Raw genomic sequence first — 20,427 nt, 5'->3', positions numbered from 1 at the left:
ACGAACGACGTGAACAAGGACAATATCAAGCCGATATGAGAAAAATATTAAGAAACCCACTTCAACACATAAGTGAGAATAATTTTATTAAAGAATATAGGCTTAGCAAGGAAGCTTTTGAGGATTTGTGTGATTTGTTAATAAATCATGCTGATTTGAAATCCACTCAAAGAGTGTCAGTGGAATCAAAGTTAAGTATAAATTCTATAAAAGTGTTAAGTACTTATACATTTTATTTGACATTTATGAGTGTTATTTTGTAATTAACCAACAAACTAACTCTTGCAGGTTTTATGTGCATTACTATTTTATGCACAAGGTAGTTACCAACGTATGACTGGCAAGGCACACCATTTTTCGCAGGAAGCAATGAGTGTTTATATTGAAGAAGTAACAACCTCTTTGAACCACCCCAATATTCTAAAAATGTTTATCAATTTTCCAACCACACGCCAAGAAAGAGATGACATTAGACAAAGGTAAACATAGATGAATCACAACTTAAACTAGGTACTGACCTAATTTACCTATCTCCAACCTATCTCCAATTTACCAAGTCGAGCAAAACAAAGAGGCACGGCCGTACCATGAAGCTAGAACTCTGAATTTTCAGTAATATATAGGGCTTAACATGCTTAAGATATATTCTCAAAAACATTCAATATGTTCATATTGTAGTTTAAGAATTATTGTACATCAAAGTTCCTTATTTTCGACACTGACACACTCGCGTAATATTCTATCCTCTTATGACCACAATAAAATACCTACAAACCAATCTTCACATTTTAGTTTTTTCAATAAATATGGAATCCCAGGGGTGATAGGAAGCATCGACTGCAGCCACTTCAAGATATTTACACCCAAAAAGGAAGAAGAACACTTATATTTCTGTAGAAAGCATTATCACTCAATGAATGTACAAATGGTAAGTAGGTACTTAGGTCTATTTTTATCTGTATAGGTACCAAACCTACTCCTTAATAAATTTAGATTGACATGTTTATCTAAAAGCGATTTATTTACTACTCGTAATATTATATATGTCGGGGACAGATGGTCCTAATGGCGGTGGGCGCGTGGGGGTAGTACCTAGATGTATTACTTCACAGCCAAAATAGTAGGTATGCTACCAACGCATGAAATAAACATTCAGACTCGTTACCCATACTAGTGCCTACTATATTTTAGTACTAAATTATCAAAACGACCAATCACTATTCCAAAATTATTTGAATCAAAATAAAAAGATCACATGAAACCGTTCAAATCTTTATTTTACAAAAGTAAGCTTCTAATGGCACATAAGAAATCAAAATAACACTTGGAATAAAACACTTAGCTAAACGGTTAAACAACGTGAGAATCTATAAGCTTTCAGAATAATCCTTCAGGTGTAAGCCTTCAGGAACGTAGCGAATTAGGCACGAGCTTGGCTAACGTCCGATCTCTAGCGCGGTCCGATCAAGAAGAAGGAAGCCAGTCCCAGCGGCGGAGCCAACCGCTCCCGCCTCCAATTCAAGTTGGTAAACCTGCCTGACCAGTCTACCAACATAACGACAAAAATGCCTGCTCGTGCCTACGTTCACTCAAGATACTACGTCATCTTGACGTTCCAAAGCCTTCTACCTGTCATTTAGTTCAACAATACGCCAAACATTGCTAATCGATTTTATACAGGCGTCTAACTATGAACTGTAATGCTGCAATACGTCTTTCTGGTGTCTCGCTCCGACACGGCCGTCCTGCGCTACACACGTCCTCGTGTGTGGGTGTACGCATTTGATTCTGTAACAAAACATACAGCACAGTATCTCATCGCTCGGTCATTCCTGACCAACAAATTGGGTCTCACTCAAATTACTATTAAAATCAAACTTTGTTATCAATCAAACCAGAAAAAATAATTGTTCAAAATTACTTTAACAATCCTCAATTCTCAAGTCAAAAATAGTCCATCGAGCAACGACTAAATAAAAATACTCGTCAGTAATCATCGCCGCTATCTAACGGATACACTCCAATAATCATCGCCTCCATCTGGCGGATACTCTCAAATTTATGTGAAAACAGAACAATCCCAAACATCAAAAACACAAATCACAACAGCTCTAATTCATTGCTCGACAGTATCACTAGTATCACTACTATTGTCGTCAAACTCGTCAATATCAATTTACGGGGAAATTATCTGGCTTTAAAAAAAAAATTGGTCATTCTAAATTTTTGTAAGACATCTTAAAATAAATAACATTCTGAATTGATAGTTCCAATTTTACTCATATGAACACAGTACATAAACGGGAAATCATTTTTAACAAAACAACACCAGTCCTTCGGTGCATTGCCAGTCCTTCGGCAGATACCAGACCCTCGTCAGAAGTAACCATCTCAGCTGCGTAAGTGCTACTCCTCGCAAAGAGCATTCTGCACATAAAAAGCAGACCACGTGCACCTCTTACATGCTCCGGCACTTCTGATGCGGTCACAAAACAATACCCAGTCCATTGGGCATACTTTCAGTCCATTGAAAGCAAAACAGTATTGCCCAGTCCATCGGGCGTGCCTTCAGTCCATCGAAAGCATGACAGTATTGTCCAGTCCATCGGGCGTGATTTCAGCCCATACGAAAGTACAAGCTTTCAGTCCGTCGAAAGCAAAACAATGTTAACAGTGAATTCCAAAAAAAAGAAAATAAAAACAGGTCTTTAAATCATGTAACTCAGAACTCGAAACCATTGGTACTATCAGCGTCAACTGATCAACTGAAACTGAACATTACTGATCAAAATCACTAAAAATAGCTTTATTCTTTAGCTTTAACAACAGAAACCCGCTCAAGACTTCTATGCAGAAGTAAAACATCTCAAAATAATCCCAACGAAATGGGAACTGCTCACCAGCTTAATAAAGTATGATGCACGCGACCAAGTCAAAGGTGGTGGTGGTGAGGTCCAACCCAAGCACGGAGGCTGATCCTTTCCGCTTGCCGTTGCCGTTTCTGCGGCAGATTGCGAGAGACACGATGTGGTTCAACATAGCTGGCTGTTACTGAAATCATTTGCACGGTATCAGGTTTATCGTGTATGCAGGCTAAACTCAAAAGGTTTATGAAATGCAAGGTAGCAGACACAAAAAACATGTTTCCAATGTATACGGGACTTCAAAAATCTCAGAATAAAATTTAAACTTCAATGAGTACCTTTTATTTCATTCCATGAACAAACAAACACATGTTCCAAAAATAAGTAACACGGTCAAATGGGCCAATACGAAAAGTGACAGCTTATTAGTTACGTTCGACTGTTGTGCTTCGCCATTACACTCAAAATAAAATTCACTAATAAACAATTAGAACGAAACCTGTCCTTTTATTTCCAAATCTCCAGTACAGAAGATAATGCACAGCTGCTTCTGTGTCACGGGCGTAATGGTGTCTGCAAGTTCGCTCGGCTCTGGCTGCAGGACACTGTAACATTAATTTTCATATGCGTAGCTCATGTTTCCATAGTATGCACTATTTGTGATCTATCACGGCATTACGAGCAATAATTTGTCGCAATTTTATTAATTACTAAACGTTACAGGGTAAAGATTACATAATCCATGCATTGGCAAATCAGCAGGATCAATTTCTAACGGTGCATTGTATTTTCATGAAAAAAAATATTTTTTGAGGGTAGATGCACAAGTGAGCGATGAAATAATATCACGTCGCGAAAGCCAATATTTGATTTTAATTAACAATATGGATTTCACACCAAAATAACTTAAGATCACTTAGATTTCAACGGATTTAAAAAATTATTTGTATTTTCAAATCAATTATTGAGGGTAGATTCACAAGTGAGCGATGAATAATATCACGTCGTGATAGCTAATACTTGGTTTTAATTAACAGTATGGATTTCAAATCAAAATAACTCAAGATCGCTTCGATTTAAATGGATTACAAAAATTAATTACAAAGAAACATAACGATCCCAGACATGACGTCACGTAACTACCGCTATGCTCGACTGCCTCAATCATAATTCACAATTTCACAATAATTCTCACCAAATAACAATGAATTACACTCGCCATTCAATCAAGGTTAGACACGTGAGCTTACCATTACAAAGTGTCCAGATTATGGAATGTAGGTCACCAGAAATACACCACGCTCCCAGGTGGCTGTGTAAGCAATACATGAAACTCCGCATCTATCCCACTTGCTGATGTCGGGGACAGATGGTCCTAATGGCGGTGGGCGCGTGGGGGTAGTACCTAGATGTATTACTTCACAGCCAAAATAGTAGGTATGCTACCAACGCATGAAATAAACATTCAGACTCGTTACCCATACTAGTGCCTACTATATTTTAGTACTAAATTATCAAAACGACCAATCACTATTCCAAAATTATTTGAATCAAAATAAAAAGATCACATGAAACCGTTCAAATCTTTATTTTACAAAAGTAAGCTTCTAATGGCACATAAGAAATCAAAATAACACTTGGAATAAAACACTTAGCTAAACGGTTAAACAACGTGAGAATCTATAAGCTTTCAGAATAATCCTTCAGGTGTAAGCCTTCAGGAACGTAGCGAATTAGGCACGAGCTTGGCTAACGTCCGATCTCTAGCGCGGTCCGATCAAGAAGAAGGAAGCCAGTCCCAGCGGCGGAGCCAACCGCCCCCGCCTCCAATTCAAGTTGGTAAACCTGCCTGACCAGTCTACCAACATAACGACAAAAATGCCTGCTCGTGCCTACGTTCACTCAAGATACTACGTCATCTTGACGTTCCAAAGCCTTCTACCTGTCATTTAGTTCAACAATACGCCAAACATTGCTAATCGATTTTATACAGGCGTCTAACTATGAACTGTAATGCTGCAATACGTCTTTCTGGTGTCTCGCTCCGACATATACAATAAGTATTTATTTTTCAGATATGTGATCACGATTGTAAAATTTTATCCATTAATGCTAAGTTTGGAGGTGCAGCCCATGATTCTTTCATATGGGAAAATAGTAATGTTAACAATTATATACAGTCTTTATACAGGCGTAATGAAATTGTCTGGCTTTTAGGTAAGACAATATATTTTGAGTATAATTTAAATTATGTTTCATTTAAAACAGCATTTATTTTTGTCTTTAATAAAAAATATTCCTATTTTACAGGTGATTCTGGTTACCCTCAACGGCCATGGCTGATGACACCATATTTGAACCCAACTCCCAACTCTATTGAAGAAACTTTCAATGCAGCCCACACTTCTGCAAGAGTTGTCATTGAAAACACTTTTGGGCGATTAAAGAACCGTTGGCGCTGTGTACACCGAGATAGAAATTTACATTATAGGCCAGAAAAGTGCTCACAAATTATTATAGCATGTTCTGTGCTACACAACATTGCCTTAAAGTACAATGTTCCGGATCCCGAAGAGATATGTGAACAAGATCAAGGTACCTATTATATAAGAAAACAGTACTAATAAAAAGGGCCTTCGGGATGGGATATAGGCTATACATAACTATGTATAGCCAGTATAGCCTATATCCCATCCCGAAGGTCCTTTTTATTAGCATACTAGCTTTTTCCCGCGACTTCATCTGCATGGAATCAGTAATTTAGGTAAGTATTATTTTATCCAATCTGCGTTTTGTTGATTCCCCATACAAACTTCCACCCCCTTAAAGGATGATTTCTGGGATAAAAACTATTCTATATCCTTCCCCACAACTCAAACTATCACCATACCAAATTTCATTTAAATCGGTTCAGCGGTTATTGATTGCCCATACAAATTTCCACCCCCTAAAGGGGTTCTGAGATAAAAGTATCCTATGTCCTTCCCCGGGAGTCAAATTACCCCTATACCAAATTTCAACTAAACCGGTTCAGCGGTTTAAGCGTGAAGAGGTAACAGACAGACAGACACACTTTCGCATTTATAATATTACTAGCTTTTGCCCGCGACTTCGTCTGCGTGGAATTAATAATTTTCTTAGCTATTATTTTGTCCAAACTGCGTTTTGTTGATTCTCCATACAAACTTCGACCCCCCTTTTCACCCCCTTAAAGGGTGATTTTTTGAATGAACACCCTTTGTCCTTCTCCGGGATTCAAACAATCTCTATACCAAATTTCATCTAAATCGGTTCAGCGGTTTAAGCGTGAAGAGGTAACAGACAGACAGACAGACTTCCTTTTATAATAATATACCTACTGGTGAAAGAATTTATGAAATCGGATAGGAACCTAGTTTAGAATAACATACAAAACTTCAAAATTACATTTTTATAATATTAGTACATATATAAAATAAATAATTACCTATAGAATAGCTCACTCTTTTCAGAATTTCATCGAGAGGAAGTGGTGTTGGAAGATGGAGGTGCTAGCGATTTATTAATGGGGAGAGCACTACGGGATCAGTTAGCTAGAAGACTTGCATCAAGACGGTCATAGTATAATTGTTTAAGAGCGTAATGTTTGCAAATAGGTACCAAGTATCATTTGTTAAATAGGTAAAACAAAAAATATACATACACATTTATAACATTTTTATTTTTTTTCCCATTGATTTACAATTCTATTTCCCAATACTAACAATTGACTAAAACAATCTAACCACCTTTCTTGCATCCTTATCTCTAAATCTTTTAACCTATTCCTCTCCCGCTCTGCCTCCATTTGGAAATTTCGCCATTCACAGTCAGACCTGACGAAGGCTTGCCTTGCCAAATCGGACTGTGTCTGGGTACGAGTACGAGAGGAGAATGTTGGCGTCGGACGTGTTCGCCGCCGCCGCGGCGTAGGTGGTAAGGGCGTAGGACTCTGCGGCGCGTGCTGCCTGCCCCCAGCAGCCGTCCGCGCGGCCCGAGTCGCAGGCTCCTGCGCCTGTGTCATGCCGGCCTCACTCCTGTCTAGAGGATACAAAGTAATGATAAATCAGTATTTATTGCACATACATACATTCATACCTATCATAAATTGCAGGTTAAAAGAACACCTCTGCAAGATTAGGGTTTAAGTGTGTTGTGGGCAATGGGCTATAATATTACTGAGCAGTACTTACATCTATAAAGTGTGTCAATAAATGCCAAATTTATTATCTGCTTCTAAATGAGGTTTAAGTAAATAAAACTCTACCTGGGCTGTTAACTATTTCAGGCTCCTCTCTGCCCGCCAAGTCTTGGTTATTCCTGTCCACTGGTAAGGGTGGAAAAACTGGGGGTTGAGCCGATGTCCCTGGCCGATTCCATGCAATAAAAAATAAAAACAATAAAATAAATACTTGGTAACAAAATTACAGCCAAAGAAAGATTGGTCTGTACAGTCAGCTGCAGAGAAAACGTACCACCCCTGCATAGAAATTTGTATGAAAAGGTGCTAACTGCTAAGCTAATAGTATTGCTGACTGTACATTGATACTGGGCAATAATAAAAAATCATACAAAAATAAATAATTGTTACACATAAAATCATTGTCATCATAAATGAAGAATAGTTATTTGTACAACAAGAGATCAAAGTTTGATATTTCTTCGAGTGCTTATTTTGAGTCCCGTGCAAGCGAAAGATTCTATAATAGATTCACGAGCGTAGCGAGTAAATTAGATTCACTCGAAAATGTTGTGTACTCACAACATTTTGAGTCCCTTACTACGCTCAAGATTCTAAATTAGATTCGATTAGATATTATAGAATCTTTCGCTTGCACGGGACTCAAAATAAGTACTCGAAGAAATATCAAACTTTGATCTCTTGTTGTACAAATAACTATTGTGCCGCTACCCTTTCCAGGATACCGAGTCGGGACAACCAGCTTTCTAGGCAGAATCAATACCAGGCTATGGTGACTGTTAACTATGTATGTTGTTAGAATTTTTCTCAGGACAAGCATTAAATTAATTCCATTGATCTTATTTTCATAGTAACAATGATACGGAAACTCACCGGAACAAGTTTGTTGAGCAAATTCATCATGTAATATAAAAATGGATGGGCTGTCATCGGTTGACTGTTGATCAAGTGTCGGTACTGTCGGTAGTACAGTCAGTTCAGTTACTTCTTCCTGTAAAATATTTTATTTTAGGTATGACCATAGAGTAAGATTAAATAAAGAATAACAAACTCCCATAGGACAGCATTCTCTGTGTAGGGGATTAAGTATGGGAGTTCTTACTCTTTATTTTATTCTTAGGGTAACATTCCATTTCCATTTCTGACCGCCGCTGCACTACTGGTACTTAACGCGTTGCTGTTACTGTCAATTTCCATAGTAAAATGAACAGTAGTGCAGCTGCGGTTGGAAATGGACTGTCACCTTAAGTGTAAGGCCTGAGTGGACGATCGAGTGGGGCGTGCAGCGGGGCGAAGCGTGCGGCGTGCATGTTAGGTAAACAAATGCAAGCGTATAGGAGCGGCCTTAGTACACGCTGCTCAAATTACTTGTGAGCCCGACGCCACGCTGCTCACCCTGCCGAAATTGTTATTAAGCATGAAGTACCCATTACCCTACCTCCAGGCCAACCTCCGGAATTTCTACAATGCCTGTAGCTGCCCGTGTCCCTGTTATAGCCAGCACCCTCTGCTCCAGGTCACTTAACTTTAATGTACAAGCAGGACCACCACCAGTTCCTGCTCCAGCTCTGAATATCCGAGCAGCCTTTTTCTTCGTATTGTTCTTCAGGTCACTCCACACCTTCACACCCAACACGCACACACACACACACACACACACAAAATCAGTGAAGAGCGAACCAAATGTACATGCAAAGAAAAAAATGTGATGAATGAATAGGTAAATGAAAATATTAAGTACAAATATAAAGCTAATGGGTTATACACACAAAACTTCCGTGAGACAGACATATTAAATATATTAAAAACCTGACATTACCCCAAACCCGATATTAGTGACCCGTTTTTAATATATTTAATATGTTATACACATACCTTTCTCCACTTATCTGTATTTTTAGTGACGCCTGTCGCATCCGCGTTCAGAAGTTGTGTGAGCTCGGCCCACTGTCGTGTATTAAGTTGTTTTCCGTGTGGCCCATCATTTGGTTTGCTAAGGTCACCATGCCTGTTAACACATGAGATAAGAGGGACTTTAAAATACTTTGCTAACCACTTGAAACTAAAATATTTCATCATATTATTATAAACTAGGGAGATTGTATAACTCAAATTAAAGTTAAAGTAGATACTTACTTTTGCATGTAGTCAACTAGAAGTTGAAATTGTGACGTACTAGTACGCATTTTTTTAAAGTGAAAACTTCTTTAGCGGCGCTAGGCACTTTTTTATTCACAGGAACACAATCAATTCAATCAAAAACACAATTTACAAAAACAACAACAGCCAACGGACGTCAAGCCAGTCAACTCAAACTTAAGTAGAGAACTGTCACATTGACAAAGTAACCAACACAAATACAAGAACCCACTGACACTTTACATAATAATACTGTGCCATGACGCTTTAAATTAGCACGGTTATGTTTATATTTTTTAAACGAATGCTTGGATACTTAGCTTTTTGCCCAATATCGTCCTACTCTGTCGTTTCAGTATAGTCAAAAAGAGATAGCTTTCTTTGCTGTGAAGTTAGGCACGTCACTCCAAGGTAATTCTCTATCGTAACGTTAACTACACGATGAATCGAGCTTACGTTAGCGAGTATAGTAAACGAGTAATTGACTCATGGTACCAGTTGTTTCGAAATCTACACGAACCGCGTTTAGGCGCTAGCGATTGTAGTAACGTAATGTAAGTTCTCGATAGCAACTCATGGTAATGGTACTGGTCAATACACCGATACTACCGATAGCATAGTTTCGGCTCTCTGCTTGGAGGCGAGCGGTCACACGCTGGTAGTAATGTACATATGCAATTATATGTCAGATGTTCTACCACTTGCTTTGAATACCCGTAACTCTTACCTAAATAAAGGGTTAGCAATGTGCACGGGTTTCCACTATATTTGACGACACCCATGTATTTATATGGACCTTACTAAAAGTTTCAAACCTATATTACTTACAAAATTCTTGCAAAGTGTACCAAAAAAATGTTGTACAATACAAGTCATTGTAGTTTCTTATAATGATCCGTCTCATGTTCGTATCACGTTTGAGTTCCAAACTGTGCTAATATTAACGCTAATTTGTATACAAATCGCAAGTTGCACGACCATCTACGCATTACATTAATCTTACAGACACTACGTTTATCCGTGTACTATCTTACACGTTTTGTCCAATAATATGATTATCAAGTTGCTATAGTGCAAAATGCGGCTTAGTTTATTGGGGGAACTTACCTATTTGATTGATTGATGATATATAAATAATATTTGTAATCTAGGGAATTACTTATTAGGTATCTACTTTTGATATCTACTTCAGACGTATTGTGACAACGCAAACTAGAATACAGGGGCCCACTGATTAACAGTCCGCCGGACGGTATCGGCCTGTCAATTGTTCGAAACTGTCAACTTTTTGTTCTAACTGACAGGCCGATACCGATCGGCGGACTGTTAATCAGTGGGCCCCTTAAGAGGTAATCGTGAATTGAATAGATGAATTGACGAATCTCCGACGTTTGTTTTGTATTATGTGGCTAGTGGCCTGACTAATCACATCGAAATTAAGCTGGACGGCTGGCGAGCGGTCAAGCGGGAGTGCGCTTTGTTCCCTTAGGGTAGTTAGTATAAAAATAGCTTCGGATATGGTTTTTAGGCACAGCAGGCATAATCAAACCGCGTTTGGTGTTGTTAAATTGTAAATTCTAATTAATAGATTCTCAGAACAGTACTGCCACAAACACGGTGATTTCAAACTCGTATAAGTTGTTTCTTACCTGTCTCCACAGTACTGCTAATTAGAAAGACGGATTAAAATATAATAGCATCAATCTTTTTACATGTCTACTCTGTAATCATTTAGACATAATACTCGTGTTGATAATAATTCAATAGCTCTGTAGGTATTAGGCGTAGCCAAAATTATGAAAATTATCACGTGACGTGACGTGACGTGACTAATTGACTATTCGTTTGGTCTGCCCAAAATGCTGTTAATGTCACTAATCAAATATATATTCTATCTATCTAATACCTTTAAACGAGCAATTCTTTATATTTATATATATATATATATATATATATATATATATATATATATATATATATATATATATATATATATATATTTCGGGGATCTCGGAAACGGCTCTAACGATTTCGGTCGGTCACCCAGACATTCAAATATGGAACGTGGAAAAAAAACGATCTTATGATTCATACAATAAATATAATACCGACTTTACTCTTTTGTACAAACCAACCATACCATATAAAAGCATCATTTTATTCGTAAAAAAGCATGGATTTATTTTGCGTGGAACTCTTTCTATCCTTCAATATGAGGTCCTCGAAAATAGATCCTCGGGTCGTACCGCACGCGTTTATTAGTAAATTTGGTGGATAAAAATGAAGGAACTTCTGTCCCTCTGGGATACCAAGAGTTATTTATTCGTATTTGCAAATTTCGGTATGTAAATAGGTATGAGCGCAGCGGCTGTCTTTACAAGAGTAACTTACTAAAATTGTAGAGATATAATAAAAGCCATAACGTTCTCGCTTTTAGTTTGTCATTCACGTAACAATCAGAGTTAACCAATATCAATAATGGAGATAAAAAAATAAGCTTAGGTACCTGTAATATGAGCGTTTTCCAAAAAAAGTGTACATTTCATTCATGTCTTCAAAATATTGACTTCTTGGGCTCATTTTACTCAGAATCATTTGTACATTCACGCCTCATACATAAAAAAATGTGTCCAAAAATTTCCTTTCCTGATCGTCACATTCTTGTATGATTTTTTTTTATTTGTATGAACGTGACGCACTCGAAAAAAATTTTTTCATACAAAATTTTGGGACACATTTTTTCATGTATGAGGCGTGAATGTACAAATGATTCTGAATAAAATGAGCCCAAGAAGTCAATATTTTGAAGACATGAATGACATGTACACTTTTTTTGGAAAACGCTCATATATCTTCTCCATGTTTTAGCTAGTCTAGTAGTATAGTCTTATTCTAATGTAAAAAAAAACGAGAGTTACCTGACAGTTTACAACTGTTAAATCAATAGTATTTATGAAGATGCCGCCATATGAAAATTTTCATTTTTCCCACGTCGTGTATTGTCGTTTTCCGTTGCTTCTATTAACACCACCACGCACTATCCTGATAACACTCATAAGTACTTAGTTTAAGTCATACTGAAAGTTCGTACCTATAATCTTAAAGAATATATTATGCAACTTTTTGTTATATTTTCGCTTTCGCATTGCGTACGATTTTTTTAACGATGGAATCAACCAGTTCGGCTACCATGAGTTGACACTTGACGTTTACGCTAGCGACTGCGTGAACTCAATCGCGCCATCACGCTCGCACTGATGAGTTGATCGCATCGAGAGGGAATGCGGTCTAGTTCACGCAGTCTCACGTACACGGCCCACCTCAGGCTCAGTGGTTTTGTACGGCGGTTGGTATTGGAATCTAATCTATCAACAGTCGCTAAATACCTGTTCATGTAGGATTTTTTACTTGACTCATATGGATAGCAAAGGTCTGAATCTATTGATATTTATGCATACCTATTATTTGGAAACTTTATATCGTTGAGCACACAACTGCGTTTTTATTAAAAGTCGTCCTTCTCGATTATTTAATAAAATTTAAAAAACCTACTACAAACAGAGTTGCACGAAAAGTTGGCTTCATTATTTAATAATGGCCGAAGCCTGATAAAACTTTGATGTCGACTGAAGGCAGATAGAAAGTCGTATAATTTTCTAACACGAAAAAAATTCTCGGGTTATAATAATAAAAACGACCGATACACAATTTTCTAATTGGGGCTTGCTTAGAATACACATCACAATCGAATAAATTATAACTACCTCAAAAAATTAACAAGGAGTTCTATTTCCAAACAATAAACGTTTTATTTCAGTGCAGGATCTCTAAGTGGCTCATTATAAAAATTGTCAGTATTGTCTACGCATAATATACTTAATTAAAGTACTTCCGTGGCACGTTTACATCGAAATGCGAAAATAATGGTAATACGCACTTACTTATGGTAAATTAAATATCCATTATTCTCGTTGCATTATTAATTCCTCAATACTTATGGTAAATTTGATATCCATTATTCTCGTTGCATTATTAATTCCTCAATTCTCTCTGTGGGTAGATCTGATATTTGTGATATACGCATTTGGGTAAGTAAATAAAGTACGAGTCAGTCTGAGCCCGAACTTGGTGTTTGATTAACATCCTTAACACTCTCTATTCTCTCTCGTGTATACTGCACAGGTTTTTTTTATTAAAAGAAAATAAAATAATACATCACCATTAGGCACATGATAAGTAGCTCGGTTTTTTATGATTTACCAATAAGCTGGTTCCTAATTTCCATTGTCTCTATTGGTCCATTCAATAAATGGAATTTAATCTAGGATGTCAGTGAAATTGTAGCGCTGAAAATTTCGTCTATTTCCAATTTAATCAAAATCATCCCTGCTCTCGATTTCAGGACTCCGTACCCAACTTTACCCTTTCGTTGTGATGATACAGCAAAAAAAAATGGATTCTGACTGATGAGTCTTGACTAATCTTCAAGCGTCTAATATGAATATTCGCGTAAATGAAACCCACCAAAAACATTGCCTTGCATCGCCAAGGTGAGACCATAAGGCTGGCGCTGTCACAAAGTTATAAGACCTCATGTAGAGCCAAGCTTCTAACTCTACCTAACTTTATAAGCCAAAACTTACCTTAGTCAAAGTGTAGGAAATATGTGGCAAGGTTTCCTTATATCCGTCGTTGGGTCCAAATGTGCCAAAGGAACCAATCCTGCCAAAGGAAATTTTTGGTTCACGAAACGCCGTATTTCACGAGCTACAACTACGACTATTACTTCATACCTATCAACCAATAAATGTTCATACATGACATTGTTTACTAATACACATAGTTCAATTTATTTCACTTAGCTTAGCCACGGCCATGTCTCAAAATTGCCGAAAGTAACCTTTTTTTTACCACTACCCCAAGGTGATAAGATATCGAAGGCACGAAAAAAAACTAAAAAAGCGGCCAAGTGCGAGTCGGACTCGCCCATGAAGGGTTCCGTATTTAGGCGATTTATGACGTATTAAAAAAAAACTACTTACTAGATCTCGTACAAACCAATTTTCGGTGGAAGTTTACACGGTAATGTACATCATATATTTTTTTTAGTTTTATCATTCTGTTATTTTAGAAGTTACAGGGGGGGGGGGGGACACACATTTTACCACTTTGGAAGTGTCTCTCGTGCAAACTATTCAGTTTAGAAAAAAATGATATTAGAAACCTCAATATCATTTTTGAAGACCTATCCGTAGATACCCCACACGTATAGGTTTGATGAAAAAAAAATTTTTTGAGTTTCAGTTCTAAGTATAGGGAACCCCAAAAATTTATTGTTTTTTTTTCTATTTTTGTGTGAAAATCTTAATGCGGTTCACAGAATACATCTACTTACCAAGTTTCAACAGTATAGTTCTTATAGTTTCGGAGAAAAGTGACTGTGACATACACGGACAGACGGACAGACAGACAGACAGACAGACATGACGAATCTATAAGGGTTCCGTTTTTTGCCATTTGGCTACGGAACCCTAAAAACTAATAATAAACTATAAATGAGCTATAACCCCTTTCTAGGAATAGGCCGAATTACAAACCAACCTGTATAATAAAGCAATATCTGGGAGACCCAGCTTTGCTTGGAAAACATATAAAATCTCAAAAAATTGCGTTTTCCCAGAAATAAGACCTAGCTAGATCGATTTTACGCCCCCGAAAACCCTCATATACCAAATTTCATCGAAATCGTTAGAGCCGATTCCGAGATCCCCGAAATATACATATATAAATAAACATAAAAATAAATAAATATACAAGAATTGCTCGTTTAAAGGTATTAAAGCACCAACAGGAAAGGCTATAAAAGTATCAAAAATAACGTTAACATTTTAAATCTCTGAATAACAACAATAATAATAGCAAGTCACGTTTCTACTAAACCAAAGCATCAAAGCCAAACTCATAAAAAATCTTCAATAACGCTTTTCATGTATTCAGCAGGTCAAAATTCACAATAATGCCATGTTAAACTGTAAGTAATGAAAAGAATACAATTCTCTTTTATTATTAATCTCTATATTTCATAATAGTACAGTGACTGCCACAAATTTTATTTTCCTGAATCTTTTTCAGTCTTGACACTGTCAGTGATTCATGGTACAGGTTCAATTTATTTTTAGAAAAACCGGCCAAGTGCGAGTCGGACTCGCGCACGGAGGGTTCCGCACCATCAACAAAAAATAAAGCAAAAAAACGGTCACCCAACCAGGTACTGACCCCGCCCGACGTTGCTTAACTTCGGTCAAAAATCACGTTTGTTGTATGGGAGCCCCACTTAAATCTTTATTTTATTCTGTTTTTAGTATTTTTTGTTATAGCGGCAACAGAAATACATCATCTGTGAAAATTTCAACTGTCTAGCTATCACGGTTCGTGAGATACAGCCTGGTGACAAACGGACGGACGGACGGACAGCGGAGTCTTAGTAATAGGGTCCCGTTTTTACCCTTTGGGTACGGAACCCTAAAAATTATAATCGCTAATTTGACTTCCACAGCAAGTGTAAACAGCCTTTTGATAACGCCATAAAATATCGTAGATATAATTTGGAACATCAAAGACGTGCCCTCGAACACTTCATTATTGTGTAAACACTTTCCAGCCGTTTTAATAATAGATCATAAATAAACACGACAGTCAACTGTTGATAAGATACTGTTATTGTTATCTTTCATTCTTCAATCCTTTAATTTTGCATAATATACAATGGTAATAATGATGTCTCAGTATGGAATTACGATTATGCCAGTAGTACAGGAGGCGTATTCTGATTGTGGTGATTGTAATAAAAGTTATAAATTATGGCCCCAACTTATGGGACCAAAGTAAGTTACTTGTCAAGGTTTCAATTGTTACTTTCCGACTGCATTTACTGATTTGGTATTATTGCATTGTCATCAAAATTGCAAAACTATGCCATATTCAATTTCATTTGGTTGTTGGACAGCGAAACATGATACCTATACTATTGATATATATAAATCGCATGAGATGAGCCGCAGCAGCTAACAGCTTTCGGTCCAAACCTCATATATATAAGATATCGCTATAATTTCCTTTTTAGGGTTCCGTAGCCAAATGGCAAAAAACGGAACCCTTATAGATTCGTCATGTCTGTCTGTCTGTCTGTCTGTCTGTCTGTCTGTCTGTCTGTCTGTCTGTCTGTCTGTCCGTCTGTCTGTCCGTCCGTATGTCACAGCCACTTTTCTCCGAAACTATAAGAACTATACTGTTGAAACTTGGTAAGTAGATGTATTCTGTGAACCGCATTAAGATTTTCACACAAAAATAGAAAAAAAACAATAAATTTTTGGGGTTCCCCATACTTCGAACTGAAACTCAAAAATTTTTTTTTCATCAAACCCATACGTGTGGGGTATCTATGGATAGGTCTTCAAAAATGATATTGAGGTTTCTAATATCATTTTTTTTTAAACTGAATAGTTTGCGCGAGAGACACTTCCAAAGTGGTAAAATGTGTGTCCCCCCCCCCTAACTTCTAAAATAAGAGAATGATAAAACTAAAAAAAATATATGATGTACATTACCATGTAAACTTCCACCGAAAATTGGTTTGAACGAGATCTAGCAAGTAGTTTTTTTTAATACGTCATAAATCGCCTAAATACGGAACCCTTCATGGGCGAGTCCGACTCGCACTTGGCCGCTTTTTCTAAATTGGAGGATCCTACAACGGTCGCTACTTGTCACTGAAGTATGATACTGACTGTTACATGGCCTCAAGTCCAACAACATGCTGAAGTGAAAGCTGGTCTAAACAACATTGAAGTATAATGTACTACGTACATAGAACAGACGGCACGAACAAAATCATGGTAGCAAGCGCGGTAGTGCGGGGCGCGGGGAGGGCGGCTAACTAGACATACGATGTCACCGTCGCAGACGCGACACTTGTTTATATTCTGGGGCACTGGAGGCCTTGGTCACTTTTTCTTAGTATATGACATTTATTCAATGTTTATATTCTGCCTAAATAATTAGGTACCTACGGGAACGTGGATGATACATTTTTTAATATTAAGATTATCAAGTTATATGAATATTGTCTGTTTATTTTTGGTCAATTTTAATTAGGTAAGTGTAGTATTTATTACACTTACCTCTGAGGTATGTACAGTCGCCATCAGATATATCGGAGCGGCCACGTGCTCACGAACATCTGAGCAGGCCTCTATTGTCATGGCGTTAGAGTGCATGTTCAGATATTTTTGAGCACCGTGGCCGCTCTGATACAACTGATGGCGACTGTACATATATTAACTGGTTCAGGGGGTCATGGAAAGCTTTTTGCTTTTATAAAAAAAATTGCCGTATAGTTTTGTAGTAATATTATTTTTATTTAATTACCCTTAAACAATATAAGTTTTGTTAACTTTTGCCGCTTTGAGAAACGCCTTCCCGGACGGGTGGACGGACGGTAACCAGGTCTCTTCGCTGCGGTTGTTTTGGTCAAATTTTATCCATTTTTCCCTGTTTTGCGCCCCAGACGTGGAAAACTTAATAAAATAAGACAAATTATCACTTTCAAAATTCAAGGATAGTTTTTCATAGTTTACCTTTTTTCATCCATTAACTGTCAGTTCTTTTCTAAATAATGTGTACAAATATTATATTCCGCTTTAAAAAGAAACATCACCTTTTACTATAGCTGGTCAAGCAGATCTTGTCAGTAGAAAAAGGCGGCAAATTTGAAAAATGTAAGCGCGAAGGGATATCGTCCCATAAAAAATTTGAATTTCGCGCCTTTTTTTACTGACAAGATTTCCTTGACCAGCTACATCCACACAATGTACACAATGTCACGTCTCTTAATTTTTAGTCTATGACAAATGACGCAACATGGCGTCCACTAAACATTTTGTTCAAATTAAGATTTAAAATGATTATAGAGTTACTTACCGATGGAAAGTTACTCCTTTGCACTTCGACGTATTGCTTGAATTATTAGTGCAATATCGCAGCACACACGAGAGCATATTTACCGAGTTTTTACACTGTTTCGTTTTAAAACAAATACGACTGCGTCGCTTTAGAATTCGCAAGCGACTGAGTGGCGTGCGGCCGGCCGGCCGCAGTTGAACGGAACACAGTAGTGATGGGCGATGTCTCCTCTATACGTTAGTAATAATAGCTCAATGCTAAACAATAGTACATTATTGTCGAGGTTCGGAAGTAGCTACTTGCTGGCTGAGGATTCGTTTTAAACGGACGACCTTGGGAGTCCGTTTAATTGAATCCGAAGCCAGCAAGTAGCCTTCCAGCCGAGTCATATATAGTGCTTTTCTCAAAAATGGTGCAAGAAATAGAAATATTTAACAGAACTTACAGAAGCAACGTTCTAATTATCACAGAAAAATACAACCATTAAAAAAATTTGCTTGCCGCCTTTAAAAAAAAAAGAAGTGTATTTTCTGCTGAAAATACGCCAACCTATTTGAGACACCTAAATAGTCGCGGTGCCAACATTAAGCCTGTAACAGACTATCGCACCGCACCGCGACCTTGGAGCGTCGCACCCATAAGTGAGAGCGAGAAACAGATATCTCTTTCTCCCTCTCACTTATGGGTGAAACAGATATCTCTTTCTCGCTCTCACTTATGGGTGAAACAGATATCTCTTTCTCGCTCTCACTTATGGATGCGACGCTCCAAGGTCGCGGTGCGGTGCGATAGTCTGTTATAGGCTTTATAATAATAAGTGCTGATCATCTGTTTGGATGTTTAAGGGACCTATGCGTTCATTTGATATGGCCATTTAAAGTTTTAAAAAGTTTGGAACTCGTTAAATAATGGAATTTGTATGCGACATTGCAGTCCCGAAATCGAGACTGCAATGTTTTTAACTTTTTAATTTTTTGAATGACCATAAACTACGCACTTCGCGACCTATTTTTTAACCGGCAACGTCGACTTTGCCGTCCATTTTTGAGAAAAATATATTTAAACTGCAGGTGGCATATATGGCACTCTAGTTAATAATGTAAAACATTGAATATATTTCGATTAGTTGAAATTTCGCGCAGTCGAAATTGCACCTTAGTAGCCTTTACTGACAATAAGGGGAAACCACTTGGGCAGTGAGCTCTAACATAATCTGATTACTTATTGAATTACCTAGTTACTGCGTGGGTATGTTTAGACTATTCTGCTATTCTGCTGTAGGCAGCTAGATCTTCGCAATGGCAGCCAATATACAATTTCGCAGTGTATTATGTTCCAACTAGATTGCAATCTCCAAACTAAATGTTACTTGACTAAAAACCTGAAAAAGTTTAAAGGAAAATAATTTTCACTACAAATCTGTGTTTGAAGTTACGTAACCACTTAACGATTTCTAAAACAAACTTTATTTAATATTGGAATAAGCAATTTGCACGAAATAGTAGAAGTTCACAGACCATACCTACTTATTGTATGGTCTCATAAAGTTTCTGTAGATGTAGGTACCTACAGATGGGCACGTGGCGGAAAGTTTCCATAATTTCATGAAACTTTCACTAGGAAATATGGGAACTTTAAATTTAAAATTTGAAAGTTTCAATTCTCATACAAGAATGTAAGAATTTTTCCGAATTTTTCCTACGTTAAATTTCCGAAACATTTCGCAATTTTGGAAAGTTTCTTAGGCACATCAGTATAGGTACCTATTGTGTTTGGCTTAACTGCCCGCAAGAAAGTTTCAAACTATTCTCTAAAATGGCTGGAAGCGGATTTGGTATCTTTAGATCGCCCCTTAAATACCCGTTTATTATAATTGACTTTGATAAGGATTCGGCACTTAGCAATACTTCACGAATCACGAAGGTTGTTGATTAACGTTACATAAGGACAACTCGTCGAAATCTCGTGTTATTAGTAGCGTAAAAGATATTTTTTACAAGCTTTTGTTTAACTTGCCATGTCAATATTATGTATGTTAGTTAGTGTTGGTCAAATCTTGGAAGCTAATTTTGACTCACTTCCTGATTTCCGATTGATCTGAAATTTTTCATACATCCTACATATTATGTAAATCGCATGACAATGCAATATTATGATGACATCATGGAGCTGATCTGCTGATGGGAACTAATTGTGTTTGTGGTTGTTAGAGAATTGACTCGATGAGTATTAGTTGCTTGTGGA

At 37.3% G+C, this 20,427-nt stretch overlaps 2 protein-coding genes and 1 long non-coding RNA gene across 3 annotated transcripts in view; 1 reads left to right on the top strand and 2 right to left on the bottom strand.

The window, feature by feature from the left end:
- Positions 1-260: 260 nt before the first annotated feature.
- On the top strand, positions 261-6,556 carry LOC134650530 (putative nuclease HARBI1). The gene is made up of 5 exons (XM_063505486.1): positions 261-479; positions 793-928; positions 4,940-5,081; positions 5,175-5,459; positions 6,356-6,556. Exons 1-5 carry the CDS (start codon positions 334-336, stop codon positions 6,463-6,465), a joined length of 819 nt encoding a protein of 272 aa, XP_063361556.1. The 5' UTR covers positions 261-333; the 3' UTR covers positions 6,466-6,556.
- A 1,565-nt stretch (positions 6,557-8,121) lies between these two features.
- Positions 8,122-9,808, bottom strand: LOC134650529 (uncharacterized). Its single transcript, XM_063505485.1, has 3 exons — positions 9,220-9,808; positions 8,959-9,091; positions 8,122-8,704 (listed from the first exon to the last, which is right to left on the bottom strand). Exons 1-3 carry the CDS (start codon positions 9,267-9,269, stop codon positions 8,513-8,515), a joined length of 375 nt encoding a protein of 124 aa, XP_063361555.1. The 5' UTR covers positions 9,270-9,808; the 3' UTR covers positions 8,122-8,512.
- Positions 9,809-14,234: 4,426 nt separating this feature from the next.
- Positions 14,235-20,427, bottom strand: part of LOC134650360 (uncharacterized) — a 156,547-nt gene continuing 150,354 nt past the window's right edge. Inside the window, exon 2 of the long non-coding RNA XR_010097038.1 lies at positions 14,235-14,528. This is a non-coding gene — a long non-coding RNA (uncharacterized LOC134650360). The remainder of the gene's footprint in view (positions 14,529-20,427) is intronic.

Source organism: Cydia amplana, chromosome 8 (assembly GCF_948474715.1).
Source record: "Cydia amplana chromosome 8, ilCydAmpl1.1, whole genome shotgun sequence".
Classification (NCBI taxonomy): Eukaryota; Metazoa; Arthropoda; class Insecta; order Lepidoptera; family Tortricidae; genus Cydia; species Cydia amplana.
Note: the sequence above shows the minus strand (reverse complement) of the source record. Positions and strands in the feature narration are given on the sequence as shown.

Excerpts from the sequence above, each read along its gene's own strand:
- LOC134650529 (XM_063505485.1), bottom strand. The coding sequence starts at position 9,269 with ATGCGTACTAGTACGTCACAATTTCAACTTCTAGTTGACTACATGCAA. Across the intron at positions 9,092-9,219 it reads CTAGTTGACTACATGCAAAA|GCATGGTGACCTTAGCAAAC; the intron begins GTAAGTATCTAC and ends ATGTGTTAACAG. Across the intron at positions 8,705-8,958 it reads ATACAGATAAGTGGAGAAAG|GTGTGGAGTGACCTGAAGAA; the intron begins GTATGTGTATAA and ends TTGGGTGTGAAG.
- LOC134650530 (XM_063505486.1), top strand. The coding sequence starts at position 334 with ATGACTGGCAAGGCACACCATTTTTCGCAGGAAGCAATGAGTGTTTAT. Across the intron at positions 480-792 it reads AGAGATGACATTAGACAAAG|TTTTTTCAATAAATATGGAA; the intron begins GTAAACATAGAT and ends TTCACATTTTAG. Across the intron at positions 929-4,939 it reads ACTCAATGAATGTACAAATG|ATATGTGATCACGATTGTAA; the intron begins GTAAGTAGGTAC and ends TTTATTTTTCAG.